Source organism: Protopterus annectens, chromosome 1.part2 (assembly GCF_019279795.1).
Source record: "Protopterus annectens isolate FY-2018-M chromosome 1.part2, PAN1.0, whole genome shotgun sequence".
Classification (NCBI taxonomy): Eukaryota; Metazoa; Chordata; order Ceratodontiformes; family Protopteridae; genus Protopterus; species Protopterus annectens.
Window position 1 is genome coordinate 530,411,171 of NC_056727.1, and position 24,580 is coordinate 530,435,750.

The following is a 24,580-nucleotide window of genomic DNA, read 5'->3' on the forward strand; positions in this document are numbered from 1 at the left end:
TGCTTTACGTTAGCCGCTGATGGGTGGCTCCAGTGGCCCAAGGAACAACAGATGGCTACAGTGATCACTTTCTTTCAGTCCATCTGGTACTGCTCTTTGGAAAGCCACTAAGGAGTAATAGGTTAGGGAGTGGGAGGGATGTTTCAGGGTTAAGCTGCAGGAAGGTAGTCTTAGGCTTGTGGAGCAAAAGCAGAGTTTAAGGGTTGGGCAATGATCAGGGAATTTAGATGTAGGGAGGGGGTTGGAATTTTTGTGCAAGGGAGTGAGGACTCTGGTTAGGAACTGATTGGGAGTTTTAATGTTAGAGTTAAGGCTCTGGTAATGCTATATAGTTTTATAGAGTCAGTTGTTGGGAAGGCCAAGTAGTTATGGGTGATCAGGCTAATGGGAATTGGATCACTTGCTTTTTCAAGCAAAAGGCAGCAAGTAAGTATGTCATGAGCTACTAGCATTTAAGCACTAGTAGTAGACCCAACTCTTTTTCAGGAAACAGTATAGGCATTCTTGGCAAGGCATAGCCAAACACAGTTAAATTTGCCATAAACACACGCAGTATCTGTAATAAAACCACAGAGTTTCAAGCCTGGCTATCTCAATACTCCCCATATATTATGGCAGTGACAGAAACGTGGTTAAAGCCACATATACCTGATACTGAAATTATTCCATCAGGATACAGTATTCTCCAAAATGATAGGCCTCACAAAAAAGGTGGAGGTGTAGCATTAATATATCATGAATCTTTAACACTCACAATCTTTCCCAAAAAAAGCCCTACATTTGGTAACATTGAACTGCTACCTGCTTTCCTACACCTTAATAGCAATAAGCAAGTATTGTGGCACTGTATTAACCCCCTGGCCAAAATATCCCTTCCCTAGAAGATTTTCTATCCTGGGCAAATCAGAACACATCAAGTGAAGGTGTTATTCTTGGGGATACAAACATTGGCAAAACTTATTCAAACTCCCCTGCTAACAGCATAAACCTGTATAGCTTTACTGTGCTCATCACAGGTCCTACTCATACTCAAAATAACAAATCAGAATCAACCCTAGACTGAGTCTTAGTATCTCTCCCCCACAATTACTCTAACACCGGAACCCTTCCTAACATCTTAAGTCACCACTTAGCAGCCTACTCCCATAGAACTCAAACTCATCTACCCAAAACATACTCCTTTAGAACTTCCAGAAACCTTGCCCAGTTCAACCAAAAAACATTTATAAATGCCTTAAAAGCTCAAAATTGGATCCCAGTAAAAATTCTACCTCTAGATGATGATGTAAATTATTTTAACAAATTATTTCATGAGACACTGGATAGCCTAGCCCCCTTGCATATTAAAAGAACAAAGCTTAACCATGCCCCATGGCTCACAAAGGATACTAAACAAGCTCTTCTTTGCAGAGAACAAGCCTAGAAAGAATGGCAGAAAAATAGAAACCCACAAAATGAACTAAACTACAAACAACTTCACAACAAAACCAAAAACAGGTTATAAAACACAAGAAAAATTGCTTGTCATTACAACTATCCAACCAAAAATACAACGCAAAAAAGTTTTGGAAATCTGTTTCCTTTCTCCTTAACTCTGGTACCATCCAGAATCCTGCTCCTTTTCCTGACAAAGACCCATTCCAAATTGCCCATATGTTCAACTCCCACTTTATCAGTACCATTCAAAAATTAGTCCAGAACTCATCACCAAAAACTAACATACAATCTGATAATGTAAATCCCCCCTCTCAGTCTCCCGCAAGGTAATCCCACCCAAATTATTCTGCCCCCAGTGAGACCTCCACTAACAATCTTTTAATCGCCTCCTTTCACTGTACAACCTGTATATACCTCCCTAGTATCTAGAGCCAAAGTTAGACCATGCTCTCTCTCTCTGCAGATAATCATCCTTCTGAATACCTAAAACTTGCAGCTGATGCTATAGCTTATCCAGTCAGTATACTAATAAACCCCAATCCATCACTGAATCTTATGTCCCCCAACTATGGAAAAAATCCATCATTACTCCACTACATAAAGGCGGCGAGACTAATGATCTCTCAAACTATTGGCCTATCTCTATACTCTCTCCACTATCAAAAATCCTAGAAAAGTGCATACACACCCAGCTCATAAAGTACCTCTGAAATAATGACCTCATTGCACCCACCCAACATGGTTTTTGCCCATCGCATAGCACTACCGTAGCCCTAATGTCCTTCACCGATGCTGTGAACTAAGCCTCAAATTCTGGCCTAATAACTTCAGTAGTCCTGTTGGACCTGTCTAAGGCTTTTGACACAGTATCACACCCTAAACTTTTGCAACAACTAGACAAACTAGGCTGCTCCCTAAATGCTCTCACATGTTTTTTCGGCTACCTAATAGACAGAAAGCAGTCTGTAAGATGGAAAAGCAAACAATCAGAATATCTGATCAACAATACTGGTGATCCACAAGGATCATTCTTTGGGCCTTTCCTTTTAAAATTTTCATTAATCTTCATACAGCCTCCCAACAAAGTAAACTCATCCAATATGTTGACAATTCCACAATCATCTCTTCCACTAGCAAATTCCACAATAATCTCTTCCACTAGCAAATTCTCAGAACTCCTTAAGATTACACAACATGCCTTTATTTCCATAGAAGCCTGGCTAAATGACGCACAACTTCTGAATCCCAATAAAACTAAGGCCTTACTTTTCTCTACCAAACCACCAACTCTAGACTTCAAAATTTACTCACAAAATAACAAAGAAATCAAAGTAGTGAATACAGCTAAACTGTTAGGTATAAACATTGATGACAAACTTATCTTTGAGCAACATATTCTCCAGACCATAAAGAAGAGCCACTTCAAACTGGAAAAACTTTATAGACATAAACTTTTAGACAAGCCAACCAGACTAAAACTTGCAAACAGTTTTCTTATCCCTACCCTTATTTCTGGATGTCCAGTCTTCACTAGCCTTCACACATCTCTTGCAAACAAACTTCAGTCGTGTTACTATAAAATAGCACAATTTGCATCAGGGATGCAAAATCACACTCAGCGCCGCCATGCTATCAGACAAATAAAATGTTTTGAATTACCGCACTACCTCAATTATAACCAACTTACTTTTGCACACAAACTGATATTGTAAACCCAAAAACTGCCCTGCTCTCCATTCCTTTCTACAATATCACATCCTAACCCGCAATCTTCAGTCCACCAACAAACAACTGTTAAGCATAACAAAACTCAACAAAAGAGCTAGACAAAGTCTCTATTCATACACCATTGCCATATTATGGAATGCCCTGCCTTCAACAGTCACTCAGCTAGAATTGCTAAAACCTTTTAAAACCACACTAAAAAGTTATTTACTCAGTAACCATATATGTTCCTGTACCCATACCTCCAAGGCACCATAAATACATACATCTCCAGCTATTCCTTATCCTTCTCTACTTAGCAATTCTTCAAATGACTAACAATCCTTCTCTTTCTCTTCTAGCATACCACTCCTGCAACTTTCACCTACTAAGAATTTACTAACTGTGTATCTCTAATTCAACGACTATTGTACTTGAAATACTACTATCCTATGCAAATACTGCTGTGACCTTTAAATTCTTTGTATTAAGAGCAAGGCATTTATCAGTGTTATTATATTTATATACTACTAGCCTATGCAATTGTCTGCTAAACCCAAATATTCTTTGTTTATTGTTTACAGTACTGTAATAAAATGTTTGTGGAGCTTTTCTGCCTGACTTCACTGAAAATGGGTTTCTGACCCAGTGGACTTTCCCAGTTAACAAAAATGTCAATAAATAAATACATAGATAAAGGAGGGTCCTCCCAAAACAAAGCACAATCTATATCTATCTATATGCCCCTTCATGTGTTCCCCTCTTCCCCACCCTGCAAGTCCTGTAAAGCTTTCTCAAGGTCTAGCACTTCACTTTCTTCTGTGGCACCAGATTACTTCAGACATGTGGGTTCTGAGAATCATTCAAAAAGATTACAGTTGACAGTGGGATCCTCTTCCTCACTTTGGATGGATTCTTCTGCAGCCATCCAATCAAACTCTCCCTGATGTCCTTCAAGGATGCATCTGCAGTCCTAACAAATGGGTTGTCCTGTCATCAGGCAGCCCTTCGGTCGGCCGGATTCCAAAGTCTGGGTCTGGCCTCGGCTGATGTCGCACTTCACCCGACGTCATAGCTGCAGTTCTTCGGGTATAAAGGTATCAGCCGACGCCATTTTCCTCAGTCTTTCTTGCCGCGTGGCGCCTGAAGCAGAAGCTGTTCGCAAGTGCCGGTCGGTCAGAACCAGAGATTACTACTACCGAAGACTTCTAAAAAGCTAAGTACCCCGTTGGGGACTCTTTCTTGCCTCAGCCGATGTCAGAAAAAGTGAATAACTGTTTAACTTGTGGGAAACAAATACCTCAAAGATTTCCACTCTTACTGCCTACCTTGTTTAGGCCCAGACCACGACATAGCAGCTTGTCTAGCCTGTGCTTCTTTCAACCGACGGACACTTAGACGTCGGTCGGAATTTGCTGAGGAGTTTTTTGGCTCCGCTTTTGCTTACAATATGCCGTCGGAAACTCCGACTTCGCAATTAACTAAAAAGCGCAAGGAAAAGGACCGACACTCGCGGTCCGCGGTTTCGGCCGTTAAGTCAACCGCGAGTGTCTCGGTTTCGGCTGAAACCGAGTCCTCGGTTCTTCCTTCGGCCGAAAGCTTGCCTCCTACCGAGGCCTCATCCAGCATGGCTGAAACTGCTACTGAAATCCCACCTGCTCTTGCAGGTTCACAGGATTTATCTGATACTATTCCTTTAGATATTTCTACTCCTGCACGTGGAGCTGCTAGGCCCCCTGCATCCATGTCGATTAAGGCTTTTGCCAGGGCTAAAGCAGCAAAATCTACCAAGAATGTGCCTGCTAAAACCCCCTCTCACAGGCCTAGCTCTAGTACTCAAATGCTTAGTCTAGCAGAGGATCTCATTTCTTTGATCCGGGGATCCCAACCTCACCCTGACAGGGCCTCTCACCCACCTCCAGAGAAGAGGCCTAGAGCAGAGCCCCCTGAGCCAGTTTCTTCAGATTACTCCTCTGATGATTCAGAAAATACAAGCCCTCCAGAGGCCCCTTATTCCCCTTATGAGGACTCTGATGCAGAAGACTCCATTCCTTCTGCCTCTCCGCCTGAGGGATTTTCTTTTGGGGAAACCTTGCATGCTATGAGGGAACAATTTCAATGGCAGGGCCAGGATTTTTCAGACTCTAGGAAAAGGCTTAGGACCTTTTTGCATTTGCCACAGCATAGGCCTTTAGCCATTCCTCCAGTACTTACTGTTGTGGATGATGCTTTTAATGATGCTTGTACTGCTCCTGATTCACTTCCTCCGGCCCCTGCTAAGCCCGACAGGTACTACAGGGTTCCGGACACACATTATCATTTGTATAAGGCTCCTTTTGCAGATCCTGAAACTATTTCCCAGGGACCCAAGGCAGTAGCAGCTACCTCTACCAAAAACCCCCTCCCCTCTGAAAGGGAATCTAGGGCCTTAGAGAGATGGGGTAAAAAAGTTTATACTTCTGCTACTCTTTCGGCTAGGGCCTTAAACTGTCAATTCCACATGATTCAGTATCAGGAATTTATGTTAGATCAGTTAACTAAAAAACTGTCCTCATCTGAACCATTAGACAAAAAATCTGTTCAGGAAATGGTACATAACATTCAGCAGGTCAGTAATCATTCCTTAAAATGCGGCTATGATGCACTGGAGGCTTCCTTTAGATCAGGTATGACTGGTACAGTGATCAGAAGGCATGCATGGTTAAAAGAGCAGTCCTTACCAGACCATGTTAAATCAAAGCTCCTAGATGCTCCCATGGATAAGCTCAATTTGTTTGGCTCCCTTGCACAGCAGGTGCTGAAGAAGGTGGAAGAAAGCAAAATCTGTCCAGACAGTCAAGGATTTCTTACAGGTCCAGCCTCCAAGGTTTAGTAGGAACTGGCCTTCCAAGAATTGGTCCTTTCCAGACACCTCCAGAGCTCAGAGAGGCAGGAATAGGCGCCCAAGAGGCAGGGGTCAATCCAGAGGTGCCTACAGGGGACGTCAGTGGCAGCCTAACAACCAGCGAAGTACTGCCACAGATCCAGCCACCACCACTTCCACAGGACAATCACAGTGACTTGGCTCTGAGACCGCCTACCAGGGAACAACTAGAAGCACCCTTAGGCGGAAAACTAGCCTTATTTTCAGTAAACTGGCATCACATCACAAGAGACAAATGGATTTTACAGACAATAGACCAAGGTTACAGGTTTCGCTTCCATACTCTACCAAGGAAGAGAGGAATGCCAAACCTACCTCCAAATCAAAAGACAAACGCTCTGGAACAAATAGACCACTTAATAAGGATGAGAGCTATAGAAAAGGTACCGTCCATGGAACAAGGGCAAGGATTTTACTCCAGACTGTCCGCTCTAAACACATACCTCATTGTTCCAAAATTCAAAATGCTGACCCTATAGCAGCTTCTTCCCATGCTGGGCAAGGAGTCTTGGCTGGTAACTCTAGATCTCAAGGAGGCATACCTGCACGTCCCTATACGACCAAATTGCAGAAGATACCTCAGATTTCTTGCAGGATCAGAGCATTATCAATTCTCAGCATTGCCCTTTGGCTTATCTACTGCGCCCAGAGTATTCACGAAATGCCTGGCATCAGTAATTGCTCATTGCAGGCTTCAGGGAATTCAAATTTACCCTTACCTGGACGACTGCCTGTTACAAGCGGACAACAAAAACAAATTAACAAAAGATTTGAAAAAGGTCATTCATCTACTGCAAGCCCTAGGATACACAGTCAATATAAAAAAGTCAAGGCTGATACCATCCCAAAGGATAACTTTCTTGGGTGCAGTGCTGGACACATCAAATCAAATGGCATCCCTCACAGCAGAAAAGCAGAAGCACCTTCCTCTCTATTTCATGGCATTAACAACGCAGAACCAGCTAACAGCAAGGAAAGTCCTGCAAGCCCTGGGTTACATGGCATCCTGCATAATATTGATTCCACATGCCAGACTACATATGAGGAAGTTGCAATGGTACCTAAGGAATTTATGGTCTCAGCACAAGCACAGCCTAGAAACCCAAATTCCAATAATTCCATGCCTGAAGCAAGAATTCCAATGGTGGGCTCAGGCCTGTCAATTGAACAAAGGACTGCCCTTCCACAGCCCTCAACCAAGCCAGACTTTCACAACGGACGCCTCAGACCTCGGTTGGGGGGCACACATGCTGGACAAGTGCATACAAGGCTTATGGACTCAAGACCAGCTGAACCTACACATAAATCAAAAGGAGATGCTGGCAGTAAAACTGGCAATTCAGACATTCAGACCGTTTCTTCGACAGGGTCAATTGCTGATAAGGACGGACAACACCACAGTTATGTGGTACATCAACAAACAGGGAGGCACTCATTCATACCCTCTATGCCGGATGGCAATGGACCTCTGGAATGTGGCCCTGAGCTTCAACATTCAGCTACAGGCAATATTTGTACCAGGAAAAGAAAATATTCTAGCAGACATCCTAAGCAGAACTACCACGGATGCCCACGAATGGATGCTGCATCCAGACATCTTCAAATCCATTACAAGGAAATGGGGACTACCAGAAATAGACTTATTCGCATCCCCACACAACCACCAATTGAAAAAATTCTGCACGAGGGCATACCACCCACTTGCTTGGAAGGTGGACTCCCTATCCTTCAGTTGGAAAAACCTGACAGCATATGCATTCCCACCTCTTCCTTTGATGCACAAGGTGCTATTGAAGATCAAAGAAGACCCAAGGATCATCCTGATAGCTCCAGACTGGCCAAGGCAGCATTGGTACCCATTACTGAGGAGTATGTCTCGGGAACAAATATGGCCTCTGCCCCTAGTTCCCTTACTGCTAACACAGAACAACTTCAAAACCCTGCATCCAAACCTAAAAACGCTGCAGCTGACTGCCTGGAACATTGCATAAGACAAAATAACCCAGATTTATCTCAAAGGGTTAAAGACATTATCTTGGAGGCTCGCAGACCCTCAACAAGGAAAACTTATTCAGCAAAATGGAAAAGATATCTCATTTGGAGTGCAACAAAAGGAGAAAATGTGTCACTGGTAAACATAGCTAACATTCTGGAATACTTGGCAGAACTTTTCCACAATGGCCTGTCCTATTCTTCCATTAAGATTCATGCATCAGCTATTTCAGCAGAATACAACATGGACCCTCCAGTCTTCTCACATCCTCTACTCAGGCAGTTTCTCAGAGGAATTAAAAATGTAAAACCACCAAGGAAGCCACCATTGCCCGCATGGGACTTGAACTTTGTGCTAGAAAAGTTGACACTCCCTCCTTTTGAGCCAGCAGCAACGGCAGAATTACAGTACTTATCATGGAAAACTGCTTTCCTGCTTGCAATCACTTCAGCAAGAAGGGTTTCTGAATTACAGGCATTAATGGCAGTACAGCCCTTCCTTATCTTCCATCAAGATAGAGTGTCCATGAGAACTAATCCTACTTTTATGCCAAAGGTGGTCTCCAGGGTATCTTTAAACCAAGCTATCCACCTGCCTACATTCTTCCCCAACCCACAGAACAGGGGAGAAAGGCTATTACATACCTTGGATGTACATAGGCAATTGCGCTACTACCTGGACAGAACCAAGAGCAATAGAAAGACTGACCAGCTACTGGTAGCATATGCAACAGGAATGGAAGGAAAAGCAATTTCAAAACAGACAATCTCTAAGTGGATAGGAAATTGCATTAGATTTTGTTACTCTTACCATGGAAAGACAACTCCAGAAAACATCAGACCTTACTCCACAAGGGCTACAGCCACTACTACAGCTTTTTTACGAGGAGTGGCTACCAAAGACATTTTAGAGGCAGCTACTTGGAGCTCCGTGCATACATTTGCCAAGCATTATAATCTACCCTTATACTCCAGATCCCGAGCAGGTTTTGCCACTGCTGTTTTGCAAGGGATCTTAACTACACCATAATCTTATTATTACCTCCTCCCCCAGTTTGGCTATGGTATTCTACCCATTTGTTAGGACTGCAGATGCATCCTTGAAGGACATAGTACAGTTTTGTACCTACCATAAATGTAGATGTCCGAGAGGTATGCATCTGCAGTCAGGATTACCCTCCCTCCTTCCCCTCTGTGGTACTCCTAGGGTATTTGCCCATCTTCTAGCTAGCTGGGGGAATCTATTATGGTGTATTTGTTTGTATAGAAGTATATACATGTTTATTTTTATTTGCTCTCTGTTATTTGGAAACTTTTACATTTATCCAAATTTAGCCTTCCTAGAGGGCACCTGGCATCTGGGGCAAGAAACACTGAGGAAAATGGCGTCGGCTGACACCTTTATACCCGAAGAACTGCAGCTATGACGTCGGGTGAAGTGCGACATCAGCCGAGGCCAGACCCAGACTTTGGAATCCGGCCGACCGAAGGGCTGCCTGACGACAGGACAACCCATTTGTTAGGACTGCAGATGCATACCTCTCTGACATCTACATTTATGGTAGGTACAAAACTGTACTTTCTCTGCTATCTGAGATACGATACTGTGTTAAGGGGTTATAGTACCTGTTCCCTCAGATCAAAGGGGGAAAGGATTTTACTCAGAAATATTTCTGATGCTAAAAGGAACCTGGAGGACTGTCCTAGACCTTTATTTTCTAAACCTTTATATCAAAAATCCCAACGGTCAACATGCACTCTCCAAGTCTCTGTTACCTATCAATCCATCTCTCAGATTTGTATTAATTCTGGATTTAAAAGATGCTCATCATATTTCTCTTCTCAGATATTTCAGATCCTTTTTACATTTTTTTCTGTCTGGATTGCATTTTCATATTTTTTTTGCTTTGCTCTTTGGTTTGTGTACAGCCTCAAAGAGAGTTTACAATGTGTCTGTCTCTTGTAATAGCTCATTGCAGGTTGCAGGGCATTCACGTTTACCTGTATTTAGAGAACTAACTTTTTATGCAAATTTGATCTAAAGTTGTTAAGAATCTCTGTCTTGGGTAAAAGGAAAATTGTCAGCTTGGGTTTTTAGATGAACATATTCAATTCATGTTTTGAGTTCTCACAGAGTTCATGCAAAGAAGTGCCCAGCTGCTCTCTGGATTCCATCTTGTGCTTCTGTGTACATATTTTATTACATGGATATGTCCATATATACAGTTGCTTCACTTGTACACTTACAGCTAATACAGAGAAGAGTTGCCTGACTCTCTTTAGATATATAATTGAGATATATAATTAATCCCAATGTCCTGTAGATGTACAAGCATTGCAGTGCATTTCTATGAATCCCAGCCATAGTCCCAAAGTTATTGGCAGTCCTGGATTTTTTACAATATGGGTGGTATCCTCCAAATCCACTTGGAAAACTTCATCAGTATTCAGCATTGTTTATGTCAACAGCATAGTCCAGCAAGGAGTTAATTTCATCAATGAAGCATTGTAGTAGGCAGTCTGTGCAGTGAGTGGCCGGCGGAGAATAACACTTATAATTTTTCACCTTGCATGTTGTCTGCAGAAATGCAGCTGATTCCCAGTTTGCACAATAGAATAGAAATGTGGCACTGAGATTAAGGAAAAGCAGTGTTAAGAAATAAATTTATCGTAGAAAGCTGATGGCATGCCAGTTTTAAGTGATGCATTTCGCAGCCCCTACTGCACAACAGTGACAGAGTCTGATAGGGAAACATTGCTTCTCTTAACTCATTTTAATGTGAAAACACAAGGACAGTGGAACACAGACATGATGCAGTACCTTTTATTGGATTAACATAGGTTTTGCAATTAAGCTTTTGAGTTGGCATGAGCCCCTCATCAGGAATAACTTATGTGTTCCACCATCTGTGTTTTCTGCTAGTGGACTTAACACTGCATTTCTTTAATTTTTTTTCTTCCATTTAATATGCACATTTAATGGGTTAAGTGTCATTGTCTGGATGTAATCTGATATTTTCTTTGCTTGGGTTATTGTTTTAACTGTCTTCTTTTTCTCATTACCAACTTTTTCTAGCTCAGGATCAAGTGAGAAACATTCCTTAACAGAATACACACACACACACACACACACACACACACACACACACACACACACACACACACACACACACACACACACACACACACACACACACAGACAAACACACACACACACACACACACACACACACACACACAGACAAACACACACACGTTCAGGAGTAATGGGGATCCTTGGCATTTCATCTGCCTGGAAGCTTTTGAGACGTGGAAGCTGGTGACTCACATGAAAAGTAGTACATACATTAGAAGCATAAGCAAAGTTAGTAATTATTTAAATCTGTCATGCATTTAATTCCTGCTGTTTCATGATGTCGAGTATAAAGCATGTTGTTGTGTTGCCTTGTACATTTATCTGTCTGTCTGTGTGTTCATATCTCAAAATAAATATGATCTGTATTTAGTCAAGCCAAAGAAAATCAAGTAAGATGTGTATTTTATAAATAATATCTTAATGGCATACTTAATGCTTTTTGTATACTTTTTTTAAGAAGAGAAGTATGTCCACATCCTGATTAATAATGCAGCTGTGATGAGATGTCCTTACTGGAAGACAGAAGATGACTTTGAAATGCAGTTTGGAGTGAATCATTTAGGTAAGGAATGATATTAATGATTACTGTGCTCAGTGAATATGAAAAAAAAAAAAAGCTTTGTTTAAATTCTCTCCAGAGGAGCTCTGGAAGTTTGTACTGCTAACTTCCAGTGGTTGAATCCGTTATAGAATGACTTTTCTCTAGAACCATAAAGTTAGAAAAGAAAACAGTTCAGCACAAACTGCTCTTTATAATGGTAATATTCAGTGGATTTCAGACCCTAAAACTGATTTTATAAGTCACAATAAACATTAAATAGCAATAATTTAATATTTTACAGCTTGCATTTCTCAGTCACCGCTAAAACTGCACACATATTGCCTTCAGCATTTTGTTCCTGTAGCCGTGATCTTTTTATATGAGGCTAAGCAGTTCTGTCTGTATCATTTAAGCTGTTGAGATATTCAGAGAAATGTGACAATATAAGTCAAAAGTATATGAACAACAATTAACATCTTTCTGAATTTTTAACTGGACCTTGTGTACATGCTGAAGCATCTTTACTCCAGTATAAGGACTTATGCCTGGCCTCCTTACACTGGATAAAAAATGTAAAAATGTCCAGTCACTTTATTCTGACTGCTTATACAGTTTAACTCTCATAGGTTCATACTAGGCTATCTGCCCTAGGGCATTTATAAGCCTAGCCAGAGTATGTTTGGCTTTCGCCACCCATTTTAAATGAATTTTGCTATGCCCTTTTTTGAGGTTAGTATACTGTGCCTCTGTCTAACAGTGACACAGAAGTGATACCCGGGGTAAACCTACGATCTCCCATCCACTCATCAAGATTCCTCTTGAAGAGAGTCAATGAGGGACTCTGCCTAACCTGGACTGGGATTTTATTCCAGAGTGAAGGGAGCCTCTGGGTTATGAATCTGTCCCTCCAGCATGTCCTATTTATTTCAGTGCTGAAGTTCAAGTCTCTCGAGCGCGTAGCTCGATGGGATTTGGATTTTTTGAGGTGCAGCATGTCCCTTAATTCTGGGTTGGACATGGCTTTATACGTCAGGCACAGGTCGCCTCTGAGCAGGCGGTATGCCACTGAGTAGAGCTGGAGTTTCTTTAACCGGGCAGCATATGGTATCTGAGCCCTTTGATCCTCTTGGTGAGGTACTTTTGGGGTCTTTCCAGTTGCTGCAGGTGTTTGGTAAGGTACATCCCAAAAGGGGCATTGTACTCGATTATGGGCCTGATGAGGGATGAGTAAAGAGGCACGATGACCTCCCCTAATCTAGATGTGAATCCCCTCATGATTAGGTGGGCTATATAAAATGTTTTTCTAACCACTTTGGCCACGTGGTTGTCAAATGAGAGATTGCTATCAACTTGGGTCCCCAGGTCCCTAATTACTTCTTCTGTACTTAATGGATTACCACCTATGTGGTAATTTGTGGGCACTTTGTTTTTGCCAAAGGGGATGACTATACACTTTTTGGCGTTTAGCTTGAGGCCATGGCTCTGGCACCAGTTGTTTGTTTCTATGAGGCCCTTTTGGAGGATGCTTGTGTCAGCTGGAGAGTCGATTATGGTGCCCAGTTTGCAGTCATCTGCTAACTTGGTCAGCCACAGTCCTTCTGTGTTGGCCTGTACCTCCGAGAAATATATACCAAACAAGAGAGGTCCCAGGACTGAGCCTTGTGGGATGCCACTTGTAACTGGTTTGGAGTCCGACATGGCTCCAGCAATTCTAACCATGTGGGTTCTGTCCTTGAGCCAGTTTGCAACCGATCTAGTGACATAGGGGTTTATATTTAAGCTGGTGAGCTTATCTATAATGCCCGAGTGGGGTATTGTATCGAAGGCTTTTGCGAGGTCCAGGTAGGCTGTGTGGACCACCTTCCCTTCGTCAATGGCCTTGGTGACTGTTTCAAAGAAGTCGACCAGGTTTAAGAGGCAGGATCTGCCCTTAATAAAGCTGAACTGGGTAGGATCCAGTGTCTGTAGGTCCCCAATATCTTTATTTATGAGGTCCATGATGATCCTTTCCATAGCTTTGCAGACCAAGCTAGTCAGGCTTATGGGGCGATAGTTTCCAGGGTCCGTTGAGGAACCACCTTTGTGGAGAGGGACCACTTTTGCTGTACGCCACTCTTTGGGTTCATATCCTGTAGTAAGGCTGATATTGAACAATAGTTTTATGTTTGGGTTTAGCTCTTCTTGGAGTGCATGTAGGACGCAGCTCTGGTCCCATTGATGTTGTGTTTTTTGCCTTGGAGAGGGCGGCTCTTACCTGAGCATAACATTTGTCATTGGAAATCTCTTCTGTTCATTGTCCAGAAAGCCTTGATCATCTAACTTTTCCTTCTAATGTTATATGACCAAAAGCGACTACAATAGGAGTTGTTCTGCTTCAGTCTGCATGCTCAAGGCAGACACATTGCTGCATCATTCAACATGACAAGGTTATTGGCATGCAGTAACACAGCCATGGTCAGTTTTGAGTGTAGTAATGAAAATCAATAAACCTGTTATATTTCTAGCTGCAGACCTGTATTACAATTGAAACTACAAGTTTTGATATCCACACAGAATGTTTTTTTAAATTGTCTGTCATTTACATAAGAGCCTGAGAATCATGGCCTGTGTAACAAAATATGTGAGATGCATCATTGAATTTCACTCTGCTCCCCAGTGTGCTCATTATCAAAGAGATCTGGCAGAAACAACTTTTAACAGGTAAAGGAAACATAGCCCCCATGGTACTATATCATTTGCAGTGACTGCGGACTTTAGAGAGCTGGTAGTGTAATAATCTTCCATGAAAATACTCTGGGAATTTTTACATATTTTAAACCCTTCCCTAACACAGGATCTGGAGAGCTAATTATAACCTTCCTTAAATTAAACTCCTACAATAGTAAATGTATTGTTTTAGCGTACACCCCCCAAATAAAGACAACCACACCACATCTCAATATATCCTGAACTGGATAGCTTCCAACATAAAGAAAGAACCTTAACATTGACTGATCAAAGCTCGACCTTCACAAACTTAAACAATTAAGGAGCCAGCTAGATTTGACAAACATACCAACAAAACCAGTGTTTTGGATTGTATATTCGCCACAAAACCTGATGAAGTAGTTAATGCTGGAACAGTCCCTGATTCCCTTAGTGACCATCAACGTACAGACAGTTGGGTCCAAATGAAGAGATGCAATCAGCAAGAGTAGGAGAGTAATATTACTGGAATTGAATTTATGTAGGTATTTAGGTTTCATGAGCATGTAAGGCATATATGAATAATAAAGTTAATAGTTCTGTGGCTGAACATTTTGTACATTTTCATAATAGCGAGTCCTGTATGTTTAAAAGTAACTGCTGTAGAAATTGTATGTGTATGTCCATACGCTAGAATTAAGAACATTATTAGATAAGGAAAGTCTCTTTATTTTAACATTTGGCAGTTTAAAACCTAATGGAGTAAGTATGGAGGTTAATTGGAAATGTTTCTTAAAAGAGTGTACACATGGATTGGTTGTTTTTTTAATTAATTGTATTTAGATACATGTGATGGTATTTTATGTATACTGCTTTGAAGGCGGTTTGCCAAAGCTCAATAGTATTCTGGTTTGATAATATGATAAAGTAGCTACCAGATGACTTGTTTATTTTTATTTATTTTATTGTTTTGGCTTTTTAAGTAAAAATTAAGTTCTGTAATAGAACAAATCAGATCAAAACAATATGTTGATAAAAAAGCATTAGATTTTCTGTGAAAATATGTGACTGCTGAAGTGCAACAAGGAAAAGTACAAAAATCAGAGGCTACTGAAATGCATAAAAAGAAGCGTGGACTTTGGAAGGAGAAAGAAATCTGACATGGTGTAATGTTTATGCAGAAAAGAAAGATGTGCTAACCAATATGACCATTACAGTTCCAAAGATATTTGAAGATATGTACAGACAAAGACATCCAGATGTCAAATTTTACAAATTTAAGCATAAGGAAACAAAAACGGAATGCACTGAGAAAAATATTTAGTGAGACAGAAAAGCAACAAATAGAAATTGAAGTGAAATACCAGCTGAGAAGTGAAGAGTTTACTGTGTGGACTCTGATAAAAGCAATATCACAATATGATGAGTCAATGAATCCCCAGGAAATGGGCAAAACAGACAGAACAGGGAAAGCGGAGGCTCCCATTTTAGGGAAGAGGGATCTAATGAAAGATGTGCTTGATGTAGAAATGGAGAACTGAAGAAAATACTGCCAGGAACCACCACGATAAAAAGAGATATGATTTTATTTTAAAACAAAACAAGCGCTTTCACGCATTAATATGCGCTTCATCAGGTTACAACTTACACAGAAAATGAATCCCTTTATATAGCAAAGTCAACTTCAATTAAGAAAAACAATTTATCAATTACTCAATTAATCAAATAATTAAAACAAAATTACTATAGCGGGAACACCTATATTCTATACCAACTCAGTGAGCAAGTTAAACATTAGGTTACAGATACGGAGAACATTTTTTCACATTTTGAGAGCAGTTCTAATTGCACAGTAGTAAAACTTCATAATTTATAATGTCAATAACATCTATTTCTATAGTAATTCTTAGTCATATAATGTGGCGTATCAGATGTAAATTATGTGAAGCTGCATAAGCTAGCTAATGCACACTGTTATTTTAAATAAAACAGCCTGAATTTGCTGTCAGAGGTAGATGAACCTGCATCCTCTGAATAATAATAATACACCATATGCTGTTCTAAATAAAACTACCTGAACATGAAATAAGATCAAGACAAAGCAACAAAGAATGATTATCACTATTGTTGTTCCTCACGTATTTAATGAAATCCATCAGGAACAAACAACATTAAAACACCAATATGAGTGTTGCGTTTAAAAGCTACCCTATTTATGTCTTTAGTCACCTTTTTGTGTGGCGCTTGCCATAAAAATCATCAACAAAAATAATGCATTTATATAATAATAATTAAATAATAACCTATAAGTTCTTCTAGCTGACGTTGGTACCTGTAGGTACTATTTCTACATAATAACAAAATAGTAAAACTATTATTTAAAATGACATTCCATATACTTGGGAAACATAGAAACAGTATGTGTCCGTATTAGAATCAATAACATAATATGTCAAAAGCGAGATGACACTAACGCTATTTGCGCAGCACAAACCTCATATTATATAAGTATTGTGCATAATAAGAAAGAGATCCATATTCAATAGAACATTGATCATGTCCCACTATAATATTGGATGGTACATAGTGAAAAAGAAGAAATATATACTATCCAAATGAATAAAAGTCATTCTTGCAACAATATAAAACTCTATACTTATTACCAAGCGAGGAACCTAATCATCTTAAGTCCTCCATGCTCTAGTTTAATTATTCAAGTATATATTGAGAGCAGGAGGGGCAGTCATAGACGGCCTCAGAAATCTGAATATGTAAAGTAGTCCATTTAAATCTGGATTCCCAGTCTATCTCAATAAGACATGTGCTTATAAGGAAGACGGAAAATGTAATTGATCTTAGTAGTGAATGTAACACTAATAAAAGAATATACATCCTTGAACACAATTATTAAATATTACCATTTGTCATTCATTTAAACATGAACATAATTTCATTCCTAGCACAAAATTAAATATATCTTATCTAACATCTATAATAACTAAATATAAAACTTCAATAATTGCTTGGTTTAGCAAAGGAGTTCAACTCCCTATAGGACACATAACGGGGCTGAATAGTCAGCTTCCCGATATAAATCAGATATCTTCCACGGGTGTTTTCATGGCCAGTACAGATAATGTATAGAAAGTCCCTAATAAATCTGTATGAATATGAGGAAATATTCCATCAATATTCGATTATATTCGATAAAACAATATGACAGCATACTATATTTTGTCAAAGCATACAACTGCTGATTAGAAGCAGCCAAAACATTGAATTCAACACAGTCAGGATATAAGGTCAATAACCTAAGGCGAGTCATAACATCAAAGCACAATACTTGAGTAAAAGTTGGACATTAGGTAAGCACAAAGTAACCCTTAAGCCATTTGCATATGGATGTGTAAATAAAAATTTTTTAGACTGGACCTAGTGCTGCGATACTAACTTAACTCCAGTGCCATTTATATAAAATTAACAAAGATTCAATTAGCATGCATGCTTAATGGTGCAATGTCAAAAGACATTTGTCAAGATATTTACATCACCAAGATATAGTCATACGATCAGCTGTGCTACACACTGAGATGTTCCTATAAGTACAGATACACTGCAAATGGAAAAATGGTGGTATATCTATTATAGGGTCATTAAAATACTATAGGGTCTTAAAGCGACCCTAGTAGAGCAGGGCGTATATTGATAGTGGTGTTAAGCCCTGGGGGTACATGCGCTTTTAACCTTAGAATCCATTTGAGCTCGAACATTTCAACGGTGCCTGTGTGATCTCCCTCTCTCCTATTCTGATTAATAACTTGTAATACCTGAAAGGTAAACCTATGTCCAGGGCTCTCATTGCAATGTATGGCTAATGCACTAGTTAAGTTGCCCTTTCTAATATTGTAGACATGATTGTAGATTCGATCTCTAAGCCTTCTAGAAGTCATGCCTACATAGTAGCTGTCACATTGGTCACATTTTGCGTAATAAATAACATTTTGAGTATTACAAGTTGCATAAAAAGTTGCTCTGAAATCTATATTAGTACCCGGGACCTTAAGAACCTGATCCTTATTTATGTAAACACATATAGAACACCTACCACATGCATACGTGCCCATTTTTATCTGAGTTCGAATATCAATTTGTTTCATCTCATATTTGTCTTTACATAAGAGCCTCTTTAGATTCATGCAATTGCTAAATCTAAAGCTAGGCTTGTTGTCTAGAAACGTATGAAGATATGGCTCAGATAATAGAATTTTCCAATTCCCTTTTATAATTTTAATGAGTTGTTCAATATCACTGGTGTATTTTATGTCATATTTAATTTTACCATTTCTCTCATGGTCATATTTTACTTTCCCTCTTAGGTTACCAGGGGTGGTGTTACTTAAAGCAGAATCTATTACTTCATTAATCAAATTCATAGGATATCCTCTATCCATGAAAAAATTCTTCTGTTGCTCAATCAAGCACAGAGCATCTTTTCTATCTGAACATATTCTTAATATTCTACTAACCTGTCCTTTAATAATGTTTCGGAAAATATGTCGCGGATGCATACTGTCATAGTGAAGTATACTGTTTCTCCAACAGGGCTTGCGATATAAAGTGGTAACAAGGCAATCTCTGCCGTCTTTTATTATAGAAACATCCAAGAAGTTGGCCCTTACTGAAGAATATTCATAAGTGAATGTAAGAAAAGATGTTGTGCTATTCATATAGCTTACAAATTCTTCCAGTTCTTCCACACTACCGTTCCATAGTATAATAACGTCATCTACAAAACGCCTGTAGATGACTACTTTATCAAATCTAGGGTCACTAAAGACATTCTCCTTTTCCCATCTATGGACAACCAAATTAGCATATGCGTTTGCACAGGGAGTGCCCATGGCTACTCCCCATGTTTGCGCATATGCCATGTCATTGAACAAAAAAACATTGTTGTTAAGAACCAAATCTAAAAGACAGCAAATGTTCATAATCTCAGTGCTATCTATAGTTCTTTGTTCAATTAGATGGAACCTAATAGCATCCAACCCGTAGTCGTTGGGGATGCTAGTAAAAAGACTCTTTATGTCCATTGTGACAAGTAATGTGTTGGCATTAAGTTTGTCAGTTACCAGTTTCTGCTTTAAGTCTTCTAATAAGTCATAAGAGTTTTTAAGAATAGTTGGAATTTCTTTGGTCATTAAACCCAGCTTGGACTGTATATATAGGGATGCAGTGTTTTGGATTGTATATTCGCCACAAAACCTGATGAAGTAGTTAATGCTGGAACAGTCCCTGATTCCCTTAGTGACCATCAACGTACAGACAGTTGGGTCCAAATGAAGAGATGCAATCAGCAAGAGTAGGAGAGTAATATTACTGGAATTGAATTTATGTAGGTATTTAGGTTTCATGAGCATGTAAGGCATATATGAATAATAAAGTTAATAGTTCTGTGGCTGAACATTTTGTACATTTTCATAATAGCGAGTCCTGTATGTTTAAAAGTAACTGCTGTAGAAATTGTATGTGTATGTCCATACGCTAGAATTAAGAACATTATTAGATAAGGAAAGTCTCTTTATTTTAACATTTGGCAGTTTAAAACCTAATGGAGTAAGTATGGAGGTTAATTGGAAATGTTTCTTAAAAAGAGTGTACACATGGATTGGTTGTTTTTTTAATTAATTGTATTTAGATACATGTGATGGTATTTTATGTATACTGCTTTGAAGGCGGTTTGCCAAAGCTCAATAGTATTCTGGTTTGATAATATGATAAAGTAGCTACCAGATGACTTGTTTATTTTTATTTATTTTATTGTTTTGGCTTTTTAAGTAAAAATTAAGTTCTGTAATAGAACAAATCAGATCAAAACAATATGTTGATAAAAAAGCATTAGATTTTCTGTGAAAATATGTGACTGCTGAAGTGCAACAAGGAAAAGTACAAAAATCAGAGGCTACTGAAATGCATAAAAAGAAGCGTGGACTTTGGAAGGAGAAAGAAATCTGACATGGTGTAATGTTTATGCAGAAAAGAAAGATGTGCTAACCAATATGACCATTACAGTTCCAAAGATATTTGAAGATATGTACAGACAAAGACATCCAGATGTCAAATTTTACAAATTTAAGCATAAGGAAACAAAAACGGAATGCACTGAGAAAAATATTTAGTGAGACAGAAAAGCAACAAATAGAAATTGAAGTGAAATACCAGCTGAGAAGTGAAGAGTTTACTGTGTGGACTCTGATAAAAGCAATATCACAATTTGATGAGTCAATGAATCCCCAGGAAATGGGCAAAACAGACAGAACAGGGAAAGCGGAGGCTCCCATTTTAGGGAAGAGGGATCTAATGAAAGATGTGCTTGATGTAGAAATGGACAAGTATATTAAAGTAAATAAAAGAAAGAGATTACAGAAAGTGAATAAGACCTAAAATGTTAGTATGATAAAACAGATAATTACAGTAATTAAGACTATTAAGATCCGTATGATACAACAGAAGTAAATAGAATATTCTACTATGTAGTTAAATTAATAATAAACTGTTACCACAAAAATTTAGAATAAGAGGAAAATAAGGGAACAGCTAGAATATCCGTATAGAAGCAACATTCAGAAAACTATAAAGTAATGAAGATAAAAGTATCACTGTTTGAAAAATGAAACAAATTATCAACAATTCTTAGAAATATATAAATGCAGCACACATTGTCAAGACAAATCAGGATTTATAATACACTATCTCAAATAATAAACTAAAAATTTCAGCACAAGAAGAAAGATTACAAAGTATACAGGCAGATGTAAACCTAAAGAGCAAAACAAGCAATTCATTAACACTCCAAAAGATGTTTAGAGAATTGGGGAACAAAGCAGAAGTAATAACACCTAAAAAAAGAAGAAATCTGTACATTTTGGATAAGTATTTATGAAGACCCTGATGAACTTAGCAAATATGCAGAATGGATAGAAGAGTTAAAAAGAAGCAGTAGGAAGCCCTAATATAGAGGTTATGAAATGGGGTAAAGTAACAGTCACAGAAATTGAAGTAACATTTAGAATCTTTGCATAAAGATTTAGCCCTGTGTAAAAAAGTGAGTAAAAAAATAAAAAAGGATGTGCACATCCCAAAAAGACACCAACCTGGTTAACAGGAAAAACATACAACAGGAAAAATCATACTCCTCTTTAAGAGCAAACAAACAAGTGATTGTTAGAACTGTAGACCAAAACTTGCCTTCCTGCAGTGTATAAATCATATACTGAATTTGCCGTGGGCAGAATGTATAGTCATTTAGAACATTATTAATTCATGGTAATGGAACAGAAAAGTAACAAAAGAAATAATATGGACAGAGTATAATTTGATGTTAAACAAAGCTGCAAAACCTAAATGCGGCATGGATAAATTGCAGAAAAGCATTTGACAACATCCTGCATTCATAGATTATGGAATACTTACAAAGGTACCAAATATTTCCTACATTGATCAGTGACAGAGCAATGACTGTGAAACGATGGTGAATCATTTTACAACTGAATCATGATAAAGGACAAATATTATCCCAGGAATAAAACTCCAAAGAGAAAATTTAGGGTGATTCTTTTTCACCATTGCTGTTTTGTCTTGCCCTTATTTTATTAGGCGGTTTATTTAATAGACTAGGCCATGGCTACAGATTGTCTTCCATAAACCAAAAAAAAAGTTATGTACCATAACGTACCATCTGTGTTGTAGATCTTTGTTCATTCATTACAGGTAGGACCTCAGATCCATCCTTGGAACCGATATGGCCGATTCCCAGCTCGCGCAAGCCAAAAACTCTCAGCTAAGACCTACCCATAATGCCCCTCTCCTAGTTGCTCCAGATCGAGTTTGCTAACCCTAGAAAAAGATGTAGTGATAGAAAAAATAGTAGGAGGCTCTGTCTGAGCAAATACCCTAACCAGGAGTTCCTAAAGTCCACCAGGAATCCAGGAAGGGGGGAGGAGGGTGGGAAGTAATGAATGAACAAAGATCTGCAACACAGATGGAACGTTATGGTAAGACATAACTTCTTTATCTGATGTTTTAAATCTTTGTTCATTCATTACAGATATGACCGAGTCCCCAGCTACTTGAGTCCTGGGTGGCCCTAAGGAAGGATATTCCTGAGCACCATAGAACCAAAAGATGCTCTTCCCCTGGAGGCCAAATCCAATTTGTAATGAGATATAAAGGTATGAGGTCTTGCCCAAGTGGCTACTGTGCATATATCATCCATAGAGGCTCTGGAATGAAAAGCTACAGAAGTAGCCATAGATCTGGTAGAATGAGCCTTTATTCTGGAAGGTAAGGATACCTTATTCTGTTGGTAGATAAAGGTAATGATGTTTCTAAGCCAAGAGGATAAAGTCACTTTGGAAACAGGTTTACCCAATCTGGGTAGATTTAGTCCTGTCCAAATAACAACAAAGCTGCCGATGCACATCAAGGGTGTGTAAAAGGTACTACCCTTTATTAGAATGCCGAGGAAAGAAAACCGGTAGGTCAATAGATTGGTTAATGGAAAAGCCAGAAATGACTTTGAGCAAGAAAGAAGGGTCATTACGAAGGGACACCCTATCCTTGTGGAAGATCAATGAAGATCAAGTAATAACTCTTGACACTCAAGGCCTGCAGCTCAGATACTCTTCTCGCTGAGGTAAGTGCTACTAGAAAAAAATTTCAAATCATATGAATCAAAGGGCTCGAAGGGAGAACCTGTGAGAGACTGAAGCACCAGAGTCAAGTCTTCAAAATGGTCTTGCATAAGCGGTGTGACATAACTGAAGAATTATTAAGACCATTATGAAAACTGGCAATAGCTGCTAAATGTACAGTGATTGCTGAAGCTGAGGCTCCTGCATGTAAAAGAGTAGTCAGGTATTGTAGGATCTTTTGAATAGGTATAGAGAAAGGGTCTAACTTCTGGTCTTTGGCCCAAATAGAGAACCTAGTCCATTTACTAGAATAAACTTTTCTAGTGGAAGGTTTGTGTGAGGCCAGAAGAATTTTACAAACAGGAGATGGGATGTAGGGCAGCCTGGCAATCATTGGAAGTGGAGGAACCAAGCTAAGAGGTGCATGCTGGGGGGGGGGGGGGTTCTGATACTGATGTCATTGATGCTGACTGTAAGCCTTTGGAATGAAGGACCCTCTCCATTACCTGTAGAGCAGGCCCACTCGAGGAGGGATGGGAACCCGGAACCGGGAGGGACAACTTCGGAACTGGGGTCATACCCTGCCCAGAAGAGCCCACCTCTAGTTGAGGAGTTCTGAGAGAACTGGAAGCCATCAGAACTGTGTACATAGACTGTGCCAGTGAGAAAATAGGTGTCGGACTTGGTACCAAGGTACGGACGGTCCAAGCATCGCTCTGAGAAAGCATTGGCTCCATCGGCCTGACAGTGTCCATAGCTACTCTCTAAAATGGTTCCTTAATAGTATGAAAAGTCATTAGAGCAAGTTTATCTTTTGCCTTGCCAAACATCTGTCACTGCTCACACATATTGCAGAATACCTCGCACATCTTTTCCAATGGTTGGTCAGTAAAAATAGTGCACAAGCTTTCCTTTTGTACCCTTCGTCACTGTGGCCTGAAAGGGAAATATTGTGGGGTATGGTCAGAAGTGCCACTTTATAGACTCATGGTACTACCGGCAGCTGTATAATTTCTCTCTCTCTCTCTTTGGCCCTCCTTCAGAAGTCATTTTGCTGTACAGTAACTTTTTTCCTCAGTATATGATCTTCCCCTGCTCATGAGGATCAGGAGCCTCTCTTCCTACCTCCCTCAAGTCCTGTAAAGTAGGATTCGAGAGCTGAGCATGGTTCAACTGTTTCCTTGTTACCCTCCATAATTCCCAAAAGAAGTATGGTATCTTCTGGTAATGGTGCCTAACTTTCCCTTAAAGTATGGTATCGTCTGGCAATGCTGCCTGACTTTCCCTTTTAAGTACCTTCTCCTAAGAGAAGCCCAGTACTTTTCAAAATGTATGTTTCAGATTGAAGCTTGATGCTAGTATCTGGACTGTCCCTAAAACTGCCACATCACCAACCTTGGTTGGAAGTGTAGACATTAACTAAGATAAAACAGATTTATGAAAATGTACAACATAATATATCACAGGTA

The 24,580-nt window shown here is 39.5% G+C and overlaps 1 protein-coding gene across 1 annotated transcript in view; it reads left to right on the forward strand.

Annotated features, from left to right (window-relative positions):
• Nucleotides 1–24,580, forward strand: part of RDH13 (retinol dehydrogenase 13) — a 407,557-nt gene that overhangs the window by 156,461 nt on the left and 226,516 nt on the right. The window contains exon 4 of the mRNA XM_044057463.1: nucleotides 11,650–11,754. Coding sequence (XP_043913398.1) covers nucleotides 11,650–11,754 — 105 coding nt within the window. The remainder of the gene's footprint in view (nucleotides 1–11,649; nucleotides 11,755–24,580) is intronic.